General features: G+C 41.7%; 1 protein-coding gene across 1 annotated transcript in view; it reads right to left on the minus strand.

Moving 5' to 3' along the window:
• Positions 1 to 15,177, minus strand: part of arap3 (ArfGAP with RhoGAP domain, ankyrin repeat and PH domain 3) — a 342,751-nt gene that overhangs the window by 77,994 nt on the left and 249,580 nt on the right. The window contains exon 20 of the mRNA XM_043710000.1: positions 6,025 to 6,130. Within this exon, the coding sequence (XP_043565935.1) occupies positions 6,025 to 6,130 (106 nt within the window). The remainder of the gene's footprint in view (positions 1 to 6,024; positions 6,131 to 15,177) is intronic.

The raw sequence follows: 15,177 nt of genomic DNA on the forward strand, positions 1-15,177 counted from the left end.
TCTGCCCCAGAGGGCAGTGGAGGCCCAGTCTCTGGATTCGTTTAAGAAAGAGTTGGATAGAGCTCTCAAGGATAGTGGTAGCAAGGGTTATGGAGATAAGGCAGGAACAGGATACTGATTAAGGATGATCAGCCATGATCATATTGAATGATGGTGCAGGCTTGAAGGGCAGAATGGCCTACTCCTGCACCTATTGTCTATTGTCTATTGAGTCTAACTGACCCTTTGTCAAAGCCTTGACAAAGGGTCAGTTAGACTCGAAACGTCAGCTCTTTTCTCTCCTTACAGATGCTGCCAGACCTGCTGAGATTTTCCAGCATTTTCTCTTTTGGTTTCAGATTCCAGCATCCGCAGTAATTTGCTGTTATCTGAGCTTTCTTGTGCTCCATTGTTGATAAATTTGAATTTTAAAAAATTGTAGCATTAAAATTGATGTGACCATGGGATCAACCAGTTGCTTCTTATTCTGTCATGTGTATAACCAAGGAAGATTTATGTGTTAACTTTAGTCCCATCAGTCCTGGTTCCGAAATCTTTGCTGTCCAATGGTACAACCACATTCCAATCTTAATCTAAATTAATACACACTGGCTCACCTGTGGAGAACAAATGTGTTGATGTCCCAAGCTGATGATAGGACTGAATCCAAAGTGTTTTTCTTTTGTTCAATATATCTACGAATGTACAAATTGGGAGCAGAGTAGGCCACTCAGACCCTTGAGCCTGTTCTGCCATTCAATATGATCGTGGCTGATCAGTCACATTTTCATTTTTGACTTTTCTTTTGCAGCAGCGAGAGTAGAGAGAGTAAGGTCCAGAGGACCGCCGGGAAAGTAAATTAATCCTTTAAAAACTTATCTTGTGAACAGGCGGAGCGCACATTGAGCAGGAGTGGACATGGGACGGCTGAGTGAGTGAGGTAGTATATTTGGGCAGTTGCTTTACCCGAAATACTACTTAGGGCAGTGTCTTCCACCCATCCTCGTGCTCTAATAAAAAAAAAGGCTCTGTGCGTGGATTTGGTAAGGTTACTAGTTTCTTTTTCAATAGTCTCTTTGAGAATTCAGTGGGAACGGATGTTAGGGCAATTGCATGCTTTGCCGAGGGCGGCATGGTGGCTCAGTGGTTAGCACTGCTGCCTCACAGTGTCAGGGACCTGGGTTCAATTGCTGTCTCAGGTGACAGTCTGTGTGGAGTTTGCACATTCTCCCTGTGTCTGCATGGGTTTCCTCCGGGTGGTCTGGTTTCCTCCAAGGTCAGGTGAATTGGCCAAGCTAAATTGTCCATAATGTTAGGTTTAGTCGTCAGGGGTAAATGTAGGGAAATGTATCTGGGTAGGTTACTCTTCGGAGGGTTGGTGTGGACTTGTTGGGCAGAAGGGCCTGTTTCCACACTGGAGGGAACTTATGTATAGAATGTGGGAGGTACATGTCACTACTAGTGTCCTCACTGACTTCACCTGGGAAGTGCACCGAACTCCACCTCCAAAGGGTTACAGTCAGGGGATGGAAAGGGAACAGGCAGACAATGCAGGGATCCCCTGTGGCCATTCCTCTCAACAACAAGTACACCATTTTTGATACTGTGGGGGGGGGGATGACTTACCGGGGTAAGCCATGTGGTTACAGGTCTCTGGCACAGAGTCTGTCCCTGTTGCTCAGAAGGGAAGGGGGGAGAGGAGTAAAGCATTATATTTTGGGGACTCCATATATAGGGGGACAGATAGGAGATTCTGAGGGAACAAGACTGACTCATGGTTGGTGTCTGCCTCCCAGGTACCAGGATCTGTGATGTCTCAGATCATGCTTTCGGGTCCTTAAGGATATATCCTGGGGAGACATTTGCTAATGCTCTTCAGGAGGGTTTAAACTAATTCAAAATGCAGGATGTGAACTTGAATTGTAGCTCCAGAGTACAAGCGGTTAAGAGTAGTGAGGTCATCAATAAAGTTTCAAGGTCGCAGGAGAGTACCGGCAGGCAGGAAGGTAGTTTGAAGTGTGTTTACTTTAACACCAAGAGCAACCAGAATAAGGTGGGTGGGTTTGCAGCATGGGTTGATACCTGGGACTTCGATATTGTGGCCATTTCAGAGACATAGATAGAATAGGGATAGGATTGATTGTTGCAGATTCCGGTATTTAAATGTTTCGTTAAGGACAGATAAGATGGCAAAAGGCGGGGGGTGTGGCATTGTTAGTCAAGGACAATATTATGGTGGCAGAAAGGATATATGATGAGGACTCATCTGCTGAGATAGTATGGGTTGAGGATAGAAACAGGAAAGGAGAGGTCACCCTGTTGGGAGGTTTCTAAAGGTTTTCAAAAAGTTCCAAAGATGTAGAGGAAAGGATTGCAAAGATGATTCAAGATAAGAGTAAAAGTAATAGGGTTGTTCTTATGGGGGTCTTTAACATTCCAAATATTGATTGGAAACACTGTAGTGCGAGTACATTAGATGGGACAGTTTTTGTCCAATGTGATGGATGGTTTCCTGACAAAATATGCAGGCAGGTCAACAAGAGGCAAGGCCACATTGAATTTGGTACCAGGTAATGAACCAGGCCAAGTGTTAGATTTGGAGGTAGGTGAGCACTTTGGTTCAGTTACGTTTACTTTAGTGATGGAAAGGGATAGGTAAATACCGCAGGGCAAGAGTTATTGCTGGAGGAAAGGCAATTATGATGCAATTAGGCAAGATTTAGGGTGCAGAGGATAGGGCAGGAAACTTCAGGGGATGGGCACAATTGAAATGTGGACCTTGTTCAAGGAATAGCTACTGCGAGTCCTTGCTAAGTATGCACCTGTCAGGCAGGGAGGAAGTTGTTGAGTGAGGGAACTGTGGTTTACTAAAGAAGTTGAATCTCACATCAAGAGGAAGAAGGAAGCTTATGTAAAGATGAGACGTGTAGACTCAGTTAGGGTGCTTGAGAGTTACAAGTTAGCCAGGAAGGACCTAAAGAGAGAGATAAGAAGAGCCAGGAAGCAACATAAAAAGTCTTTGGCAGGTAGGATCAAGGAAAACCCAAAAGCTTTCTATTGCTATGTTAGGAATAAAAGAATGATGAGGGCAAGATTATGGTCAGTCAAGGACAGTAGTGAGAAGTTGTGCGTGGAGTCTGAAGAGATAGGAGAGGCACTAAATGAATATTTTTCGTCAATAATCTCTTAGGAAAAACACAATGTTGTTGAGGAGCAAACTGAGATACAGGCTATTAGACTAGATGGGATTGAGGTTCATAAGGAGGAGGTGTTAGCAATTCTGGAAAGTGTGAAAATAGTTAAATCCCCTGGATGGATGGGATTTACCCCAGGATTCTCTGGGAAGCTAGAGAGAAGATTTCAGAGCCTTTGACATTGATCTTTATGACATCATTGTCTACAGAAATATTGCCAGAAGACTGGAGGATAGCATATGTTGCCCTCTTGTTCAAGAAGGGGAGTAGAGACAACCCTGGCAATTATAGAGCAGTGAGCTTTACTTCAGACGTGGGTAAAGTGTTGGAAAGGATTATAAGAGATAGGACTTACAATCATCGAGAAAGGAATAATTTGATTAGAGATAGTCAACATGGTTTTGCGAAGGGTAGATCGTGCCTCACAAACCTTATAAGGTTCTTTGAGAAGATGGCCAAACAGGTGGATGAGGGTAAAGCGGTTGGTGTGGTGTATATGGATTTCAGTAAAGCATTTGATAAGGTTCCCCATGGTAGGCCATTGCAGAAAATACAGAGGCATAGGATTGAGGGTGATTTAGTGGTTTGGATCAGAAATTGGCTGGCTGAAAGAATTCAGAGAATGGTGGTTGATGGGAAATGTCCAGCCTGGAGTTCAGTTACTAGTGGTGTATTGCAAGGATCTGTTTTGGGGCCAGTGCTGTTTGTTATTTTTATAAAAGTCTTGGATGAGGGTGTAGAAGGCTGGGTTAGTAAATTTGTGGATGACACTAAAGTCAGTGGAGTTGTGGACAGTGTGGAAGGATGTTGCAGGTGACAGAGGGACATAGATAAGCTGTAGAGCTGATCTGAGAGATGGCAAATGGAGTTTAATGGAGGCAAATGGAAAAGTGTGAGGTGATTCACTTGGAAGGAGTAACAGGAGTACAGAGTAATGGGTTAATGATAAGATTCTTGGTAGTATGCATAAGTGGAGAGATCTCGGTGTCCATGTGCCTAGATCCCTGAATGTTTCCACCCAAGTTGATGGGGTTGTTAAAAAGACACTTGTGTGTTAACATTTATTGGCAGAGGGATTGGGTTTTGGAGCCATGAGGTTATGTTGCAGCTGTACAAAACTCTGGTGCGGTTGCACTTGGAGTATTGTGTACAGTTCTAGTCGCCGCATTGTAAAAAGGATATGGAAGCATTGGAAAGGGTGCAGAGGAGATTTGCCAGGATGTTGCCTGGTCTGGAGGGAAGGTCTTATGAGGAAAGGCTGAGGGATTTGAGGCTGTTTTTACTTAAAAGAAGAAGGTTAAGAGGTGACTTAATAGAGATATATAAGATCATCAGAGGATTAGATGGGGTGGACAGTGAGAGCCTTTTTCCTTGGATGGCGATGGCTAGCATGAAGGGACACAGCTTTAAATTGAGGGGAAGCAGATGTCAGAGGTAGTTTCTTTACTCAGACAGTAGTAGAGGCATGGAACACACTGCCTACAACAGTAGCAGACTTGCCAACTTTAAGGGCATTTAAATAGTCATTGGAAAAATATATGGATTATATTGGAATTGTGTAGGATTGATGGGCTTCAGATTGGTTTTACAGATTGGCACAGCATCGAGGGCTGAAGGGCCTATACTGTGCTGTAATGTTCTATTTTCTATGAATTGCAATCAAAGCATGATTCTTCTAAAGAAGCAAAGATAAAAAGTACAATTTGAAATCCATTTGATCAGGTCAAAGAGTATACTATCTCACTCACTATTACCAGCCTCACTGTAAATTCCCCTGTCACCATATTCTTCTAATTGGTCTCTCTTCCTTCACCTTTATAAATTTCCAAATTGTCTGCACAGGGCAGGTCCAATTTTCACTTTCATTGCTCAAACACAATCTGCAGCATCGTTTGCTTATGTGTTAGTGACAGACAACTTTGCTCAACTATGTTAAAACTGAACAAAAACAAAATATGATCTACCAAGTCAGATATCAGTCTTGAATCTGACTTGTCCAGGAAAAATCTCAGCTGGTCCTTAACATTGCGTACTAATTTTTTGAGATTCAGACACTAGAGCACAAAGATCCTTCTGCATCTCAGAGCTATGCAATCTCCTACCACTTAGATAATATGATTCTTTCATCAACTTAATACCAAAATAGACAATTTGATGTCTTCCCACATTTGACACCATCTGCTAAGTATTTTCCATTCATTTAACCTACCTCTATTGCTTTGTAGGCTTCATCTGTCCTCTTTACTTTCCTAATACTCCATCAGTCCCTTTAACCATACCAATTATATCAGTTGTGACAATTTGAGGGTTGATGCATGACCCCTGTAATATATCATGACCCCTGTAATGTCTTATAACCACAAATTCTTAGGTTTTTGCTGACTCACTCTTGCTCATTAGCCAGCCAATTTGCTATCCATGCTATCATGTTACTCCCACACCATGCACTGTTATTTTCCACAATTTTCCACATTTGTTGGAAAATTTCCAGAAATACCTGCTAGAAATCTATGTATAGGACAGACTATTTCTATTTCATAAAGCAGAAACATTTAGAGATCAGATGGACTTGTATATGAATCAAAACATGAACTATCTAAAATCTAACACTGTCTCATAAAGAAAGTATTTGAGTTTACAGTCATGTTCCAGGACATTTCAGAGTAATGGTGAGAATCTTATTTGAGGGAACCATTCTGAAAGCGAATACGCAAAACTAATGTGACATCTCCAACATCTTTTGCAGTTTTAATGTAGGTGATGTGTTTCTTGAAAAGTTGTTTCCAAGATGCCAGATTCCTTCAAGTGGAATTGCTTCTTACCCCAAGTTAATCAATGAAATGAGACTAACCTGTAAAGGTGACCAATCAGAGCAGCGAGAGTCATTCTGTTAACCCTTGGGAGTTCACGAATGATTTCTTTGTACTGTTTTAGTCGCTGGGATTTGTGGGTAATCTCTGAAAGAAAGGATGGAAAATCAATTCACAGCAATGTGCCTTTCTTCTCGAGGTATGTGTGTACTATTCATCAGAATAAGAAAACATTTTTTTTTGGAAATGGGATCAAATATGTGGATGAGGGAAGTTCAGTTAATATGGTTTATTAGTATAGCTTATGTGGATTTTAGCAAAGGTTTTGACAGGATCCCATATGGGAGACTGATTGAGAAGGTTGAAGCATATAGAATTGAGGGAAATGTGACGAGATGGAACAGAAACTGGATTAGTAATAGGATACAAAAGGTAGTGATAGAAGGCTGTTTGAGTGACTGGAGGCCAGTGTCCATCAAGGATCAGAACTGTGATCTTAATTGTTTGTTATATACATAAATGATATCGATGAAAATGGGGTGGGGAATGTTAAGCAAATTTGCAGTCAACACAAGATTGGTAGGGTGGTTAGTAGTGAAGCTGATGTTTGTAGGTTACAGGAAGATGTAGATGGGTTGGTCAGATGGTCAGACTAGTCACAGTTGATATTTAACCCTGATTAGTTTGAAGTGATACACTTTGAAAGAAGAAACAAGATGAGGGAGTATTTAATGAATGGCAGGAGACTGGGTGACTTAGAGGAACAGAGGAATCTTGGGGTAATTATTTATAGATTTCTGAAGTCTGCAGAGCTGAACAGGATGCTTAAGAAGGCATATGGGACACTTGCTTTCATCAGTCGTGGCAGAGAGTACAAAAGCAAGGAGGAAATATTAGAATTATACCTAACATAGGTCAGGCCACAACTGGAGTACTGTGTGCAGCTCTGGTCACCTAACTATGGAAAGATGTGATCTCACAAGAGGGGATACAAAGGAGATTCACCAGGATGTTGCCTGGGTTGGAGAAATTGAGCTATATGGAGAGACCAGATAGGCATGGATCGTTTTGTTTACAGCAGAGAAGACTGGGGGCGGGGTGTTGGGTGATGTGATTGAGGTGTATAAGATTATGAGGGGTATATGGACAGGGTAAATACAGAACAGCTGTTTCCCTTGATTGAGGTGTCAATCATGAGACTGCATTGTTTTAGGTTAAGGGGCAGGAGATTCAGGAGAGTTTGGGAGAAAAGCTTTTTTCACTCAGAGGGTGGTGGACATCGGGAATGTACTGCCTGGGAAGGGAGTGGAGGCTGGAAACCTTACAACCCTTAAAAACTATTTGGAATAGCAATCGAGATATAACATTCATGGATATGAAACAAGCGCAGGAAATTAGCGCACTCTTATGGCACAGACTCAATGTTTGTCCACAGATCCTTGAAAGTGGCAGGATAAGTTAATAGGTGGTTAGGAAAGCATACAGACCACTTGCTTTTATCAGTTGTGGCATAGATTTTAAAATGAAGAGGGATTATATTGGTGCTGTACAGGACTTTGGCTAGGCCACAGCTGGAGTACCTAGCACAGTTCTAAGTCATCAGCCTGTAGAAACGATGAGATTGCACTGGAGGGGTTGCAAGGGAGATTCACCAGGCCATTGTCTAGGATGGGCCTTTTTAGCTATGAAAATTCTGTTTCCATGTGGTATGACTCTATGACTCTACAGACAGGCTGGATCAGTTCAGGTTGTTTTCTTTCAAGCAGAGAACACTGAGACAGGTGAACCTGTCGAATTCACTACCACAGGAAACAGCCGAGACCAAAACATTCTGTGAATACATTCTGTACTGTTCTATGTTCCATTTTCTATTGTGTATATCAACCCCAGGTTATCGAGAGAGGCAAGAGAGGAGATTGCTGGGGCCTTGACCAAGATCTTTGTATCCTCATTAGCTACTGGAGAGGTCCCAGAGGACTGGCGAGTAGCTAATGTTGTTCCTCTATTCAAGAAGAGAAATAGGGATAATCCAGGAAACTATAGACCAATGAGTCTCACATTGGTGGTTGGGAAGCTACTGAAGAGAACTCTTAGCGATTGGATTTATGTGCACTTGGAAAAGCATGGTCTAATTAGAAACAGCCAGCATGGCTTTGTGCAGGGCAGGTCATGTCTTACTAACATTGTTGAATTTTTTGAGGAGGTCATGAAGATGATCAATAAGGATAGAGAAGTGGATGTTGGCTAAGTGGATTTTAGTAAGGCTTTTGACAAGGTCCCTCATGTAGGCTCATCCAGAAGATTAGAACATAGAACATAGAAAGTTATAACACAGTACAGGACCTTTGGCCCTCAATGTTGCGCCCACCTGTGAAATTAATCTGATGCCCATCTAACCTACACTGTTCCATTATTATCCATATGTACACTCAATACCCATTTACATGCCCTGAACATCTGCAAGCCTACTACTCTTGCAGTCAGGCCGTTCCATCCCCCTACTCCTCTCTAAGTAAAGGAACTACCCTTGACATCTCTCCTAAATGTATCACTCCTCAATTTAAAGTTATGCTCCCTCATGTTAGCCTTTACCATCATCTTATATGTCTCAATTAAGTCACCTCTCAACCTTTTTCTCTCCAACGAAAATAGCCTCAGTTCCCTCAGCATTCTTTCCATACCAGGCAACATCCTATTAAATCTCCTCTGAAAACTTTCCAAAGCTTCCACATCCTTTCTATAATGCGGTGACCAATACTGGATGCAATACTCCAGGGGTGGCCTTACCAGTGTCTTGTTCAGCTGAAGCATGACCTTGTGACTCCGAAACTCAATCTCCCTACCAATAAACGGCAACACACCATATGCCTTCTTAACAACCCTATCAACCTGGATGGCATCTTCCATGGATTTATGCACTTGGACACCAAGATCTCACTGTTCATCTACACTGCCAAGAAGTTTACTATTAGCCCAATACTATGCATTCCTGTTACTTCTTCCAAAGTGAACTATCTCACACTTTTCAACATTACACTCCATTTGTCACTCTCAGAAGAGCCAGGAGGAGACATGAAAAGTTGTTGGCGGATAGGATCAGGGTTAACCCTAAGGCTTTCCATAGGTATGTCAGGAATAAAAGAATGACGAGAGATAAATTAGAGCCAATCAAGGATAAGAGTGGGAAGTTGTGTGTGGAGTCAGAGGAGATAGGGGAAGCACTAAATAAATATTTTTCGACAGTGTTCACTATAGAAAATGAAAATGTTGGCGAGGAAGATACAGAGATACTTGCATCTAGACTAGAAGAGATTGAGGTTCACCAGGAAGAGGTATTAGAAATACTGCAGAGTGTGAAAATAGGCAAGTCCCCTGGGCCGGATGGGATCTATCCTAGGATCCTCTGGGAAGCAAAGGAAAATATTGCCGAGCCTTTGGCATTGATCTTCAAATCATCATTGTCTACCGGAATAGTGCCTGAGGACTGGAGGATAGCAAATGTGGTTCCTTTGTTCAAAAAGGGTAGTAGAGACAACCCTGGTAATTATAGACTAGTGAGTCTCACTTCAGTTGTTGGTAAAGTGTTGGAAAAGGTTAGAAGAGATAGGATTTATAAACATCTATAAAAGAATAATCTGATCAGGGACAGTCAGCTTGGTTTTGTGAAGGGTAGGTCGTGCCTAATGAATCTTATTGAGTTTTTTTGACGAAGTGACCAAACAGGTGGATGAGAGTAAACCCGTTGATGTGATGTATATGGATTTCAGCAAGGCGTTCGATAAGGTTCCCCACAGCAGGCTATTATACAAAATGCGGAGGAATGGAATTGCGGGAGACATAGCAGCTTGGATCAGTAATTGGCTTGCTGAAAGAAAACAGAGAGTTGTAGTTGATGGAACATGTTCATCTGGTACACTTCCAGTTAGTAGCAGTGTACCGCAAGGGTCGGTATTGGGTCCAGTGCTATTCGTCATTTTCACAAATGACCTGGATGAGGGCTTAAAAGGGTGGGTTAGTAAATTTGCAGATGACACTAAGGTTGGTGGAGTTGTGGATAGTGATGAAGGATGTCGTAGGTTTCTGAGAACATAGATAGGATGTAGAGCTGGGCTGAGAGGTGGCAAATGGAGTTTACATAGAAGAATACAGCGCAGTACAGGCCCTTTGGCCCTCGATGTTGCGCCGATCCAAGCCCACCTAACCTATACTAACCCACTATCCTCCATATACCTATCCAATGCCCGCTTAAATGCCCATAAAGAGGGAGAGTCCACCACTGCTACTGGCAGGGCATTCCATGAACTTACGACTCGCTGAGTGAAGAACCTACCCCTAACTTCAGTCCTATATCTACCCCCCCTTAATTTAAAGCTATGCCCCCTTGTAATACCCGACTCCATACGCGGGAAAAGGTTCACACTGTCAACCCTATCTAACCCCCTAATCATCTTGTACACCTCTATCAAGTCACCCCTAAACCTTCTTTTCTCTAATGAAAACAGCCCCAAGTGTCTCAGTCTTTCCTCATACGATCTTCCTTCCATACCAGGCAACATCCTGGTAAACCTCCTCTGCACCCGTTCCAGTGCCTCCACATCCTTCCTATAGTATGGCGACCAAAACTGCACACAATATTCCAGATGCGGCCGCACCAGAGTCTTATACAACTGCATCATGACCTGTGGACAAGTGTGAGGTGATACACTTTGGACGGAGTAATCAGAATGCAAAGTACGGGGCTAATGGTAGGATTCTTAGGAGTGCAGATGAGCAGAGAGATCATGGTGTCCATGTACACAGATCCCTGAAAGTTGCCACCCAGATTGACAGGGTTGTTAAGAAGGCATACAGTGTTTTGGCCTTTATTAATAGAGGGATTGAGTTTCGGAACCAGGAGGTTATGCTCCATCTGTACAAAGCTCTGGTACGGCCACACTTGGAGTATTGTGTACAGTTCTGGTCACTGCATTATAAGAACAATGTGGAAGCTTTGGAAAGGATGCAGTGGAGATTTACTAGGATGTTGCCTGGTATGGAAGGAATGTCTTACGAGGAAAGGCTAAGGGCCTTGAGGCTGTTCTCATTCGAGAGAAGAAGGTTGAGCGGTGACTTAATAGAGACATACAAGATAATCAGTGGGTTAGATAGGGTGGACAGGGAGAGCCTTTTTCCAAGTATGGGGATGGCAAACACGAGGGGACACAACTTTAAAGTGAGGGGAGATAGGTATAAGACAAATGTCAGAGGTAGTTTCTTTACACAGAGAGTAGTAAGGGTATGGAATGCTTTGCCTGCAACGGTAGTAGATTCGCCAAGTTTAAGTGCATTTAAGTCGTCATTGGACAGGCATATGGATGTACATAGAGTAGTGTAGGTGGGATGGGCTTCAGATTAGTATGACAGGGCGGTGCAACATCGAGGGCTGAAGGGCCTGTACTGCGCTGTAATGTTCTATGTTGTATGTTCTCAGCCCAGCTTTGCATCTTATCCATGTCCCTCTGTAACCCACAACATCCATCAGCACTATCCACAACTCTGCCTACCTTAGTGTAATCCACGAATTTAGTAACCCACACTTCAATATCCACATCCAGATCATTTATAAAAATGACAAACATCAGTGGCCCCAAAACAGATCCTTGTGGCACACCACTGGTAACTGAGCTGCAGGATGAATATTTCCCATCAACCACCATACTCTGTCTTCTTTCAGCTAGTCAATTTCTGACCTAAACCACTAAATCACCTTCAACCCAGAAACTCCATATTTTGTGCAAGATTAAGTTGCATGGGATCCATGGTGACATGGCCAAGTGGATTCAGAATTGGCTTGCCCATAGTAGGCAGAGGGTAGTGATGGAGGGGTGTTTTTCAGGCTGGAGGTTCATGACTCATGGTGTTCCACAGGGATCTGTACCAGGTATTGATGTATATAAATGACTTGGATGAAAATACAGATTAGTGAGTTCGTAAGCTTGCAGACGTTACAAAAATTGGTGAAGTTGTGGATAGTGTAGAAGGTTGTCAAAGGATACAGAAGGATATAGATCAGTTGCAGATATGGGCGGAGCAATAGAGATGGAGTTTAATCTGGGTAGGTGTGAGGTGCTGCACTTTGGGAGATCAAATGTTAAGGAAAAGTATACAGTTATTGGCAGGAATCCAAACAACATTGATATACAGAATGATCTTAGGGTTCAAGTCCATAGCTCCCTGAAAGTGGCCATGCAAGTAGATAGGTTAAAAAAAGGGATATGACATGCTTGCCTTTACTGGTCGGGGAATTGAACACAAGAGTCAGGATGTCATGTTGCAGCTTTATAAGACTTTGGTTAGAGTTTTGCATTCAATTCTGATCGCCATATTACAGGAATGATGTGGAGGTTTTAGAGAGGGTGCAAAAGACGTTTACTAGGATTCCACCTGGATTAGAGGGTATGAGCTATAAGGAGAGGCTAGAAAAACTCAGGTTGTTTTCTCTGAAGTGGCGGAGGCTGAGGGGAGACTTGATAGAAGTCTATAATATTATGAGATTCATAGATAGGGTTGACAGTCAGAATCTTCTCCCCAGAGTTCAGATACATTTATACATTTAAGGTGAAAGGAGGAAAGTTCAAATGAGATGGGAGGGGCAAGCTTTTTACACAGAGAGTGGAATGAGTCTGGAATGCACTGCCGGGGTGGTGGTGGAGGCAGATACAATAGAGGCTTTTAAGAGACTTTTAGAAAAGCATATGAATATGCAAAAAATGGAGGGATATGGACCAAGGGCAGGCAGAAAAGATTAGTTTAATTTGGTGTCATGTTCAGCACATCATTGAGGGCTGAATGGCTTGTTCCTGTGCTGTACTGTTCTATGTTCTAATTCAACAAGGAGTCAAATACAGCGCTTCAGGTTAAAAGAATCAAAGGATACCGGGGGAAACACATGGATAGTCTATTCCTTCAGATGATCAGCCATGATCATAATGAATGGCAGAGCAGGCTTAAAGGGTCAAATGGCTGACTCCAGCTGCTGTTTTATACGCTTTTATGTTTCTATGATCTGATTGTGTGTATATGGTTATGAGGGGCATGGACAGGGTGGATAGAGATCATTGGCTCACCTGAAATAAAGGGTCAATAACAAGTGGACATACTTTTAAGGTGAGATGCTGGAGAAGTGGAAGAGATTTTGGGACTTTATTTCGCAAAGGGGGTGGTGGGAATCTAGAATGCATTGCCTCTGAGGATTGCGTAGACATGAGACCTCACAACCTTTAAAAAATACTTTGATGAGCACTTGAAATAACTTTCAGTGCCATGGGTCAAGATCTGGAAAGGGGATTAGTGTAGATTTAGAATAGTTTTTGTTTGTGCAGATTCAATTGACTGAATGCCTTTTAAAATGTAGTATGATTTTATAAATGGCGCAGTTATGATGTTTAAAATGACAGTACAATATATCCTCATGACGAAATATAATATGAAGGAAACAAAGAAGGAACTAACTATTTGGTTCAGCAAGCCAAAGTCTGAGTTGAAATAAATTGATCCTTGGCTTTTCTCCCTTGACCTCCATCCTCTTTATTTTAAGCGGCAATAAGTTCCTTCCTCGACCACACTTGAATCAAACTGAGTTTGATTGGCAGCTCAGTGAGGCAATCTTTGAAGCTGGGAGAGGCTGATGTAAAGTTTCACTTGAATGTCAGTGCAAGTGAGTTTAGAATTAAAGAAATCTCTCTTTATACAAATCAAATTAACTTGTAAACTGAAAGGAGGCAAATAACAAGGGAAATATTTATTCAGTTTATTCTTTATGGCAAGACAAGCAGCAGAGTTTTGTTTTGTGATTTGCAAATCCACAAACATACTTTGTTAAGGTATGAATTTCAAAAAATGTGTCCTGATTTACAGCTAGTCTTATCTGAATAGAATACTTTTAAAATTGTCTTTCAGAAAAAAAAGGGAAGCATTCTAAGATTGAGATGAGGAAGAATTTATTCTCTCAGAAGACTGTGATTCTTTTGGATTCTTTTGCCACATAGAGATGTGAGGCTAGAATCCTTGTGTGTATTTAAGGTTGAGATGGAAAGATTCTTGATCAATTGAGGAATCCAGAGTTAAGGGGGAAGGGCAGGAACATAGATATGAGGAACATTGGCTCAACCATGATCCTACACATTGGCACAGCAGGCTTGAGGGTCTTCTCCTGTTTCTATTCGTCATGGTCTTATGCAAGTGATGTTCTAATATTCAGTTCATAAAATAGTTACAGCCACTGGGCCATTCTAGCAGTTATTTAGAGACTGAGCAGTGAAAGTGTACTCTTTATTGTAGTGTACATAGAGTTTACTTGGAGTAACCAATGACACACAACCTAAGATAATATTGGGCATGGACCTAAGATTTCCAATAATTTGGAAACTTATTTCTGAGAAGTTAAAAAGCACTGTCACAGATGCTTCCTTTTATAAGTTACATAAGATGTGTTGCTTATTATATCAGTGGCACTGGATACAGTGAATTGGAAGCTGGAAGAACATTGTATCACCTTGGCAATTAGGATGAATTTCATAGTTCTACATCACCAGAAGAGAAAGTTTTGAAATATAGGCATGCATTTGAAGTAAATCATCATATGTTAGTTGTAATGAAGATGTGGGTGTACTTTAAGGGAGTTAAAAGCAGTAGAACTACTGGACATAACACCAAGTGTTCTCAATAAGGTAACACTCTAACACTTGGTTAAACAACTTGTTTAGCTTATTATATGAAGACAAGAAAAAATTCAAATTTGGCCAATCAGTTTAAATTATACCCCCAAAAATTCCAAACTCCAATCCAGTTTGAATTGAGTATATTGACAATCTTAAAAGCTAATGACACAATCCGATGCTTTGGGGGGGTACAAGACTGGGGAAAATTGAACAGTTGGGAGGAGAACTGCCAAACCCAGCATGAAAACAGACTGAAAAATAGCTTTCTTAAAAGATACCTTTTCGATCAGTAACCTGTGATGCAAAAATTCCTAAGGAGAAGAAAAGACGCCATAGGACGATCCAAATAGAAGAACCGAAAGCTGCCTGGTTTTGAGATAAGAAGTTTTGTAATTCTTAACTGGATGTTTTATCAGACTAGTATTATAAAAGGGAAGGTAAAAGATAGGTGAGAGTGAGGACTTGTACATAGTTGTTAGTTGATTATTCTCTTTT

Source organism: Chiloscyllium plagiosum, chromosome 20 (genome assembly GCF_004010195.1).
Source record: "Chiloscyllium plagiosum isolate BGI_BamShark_2017 chromosome 20, ASM401019v2, whole genome shotgun sequence".
Lineage (NCBI taxonomy): Eukaryota > Metazoa > Chordata > Chondrichthyes > Orectolobiformes > Hemiscylliidae > Chiloscyllium > Chiloscyllium plagiosum.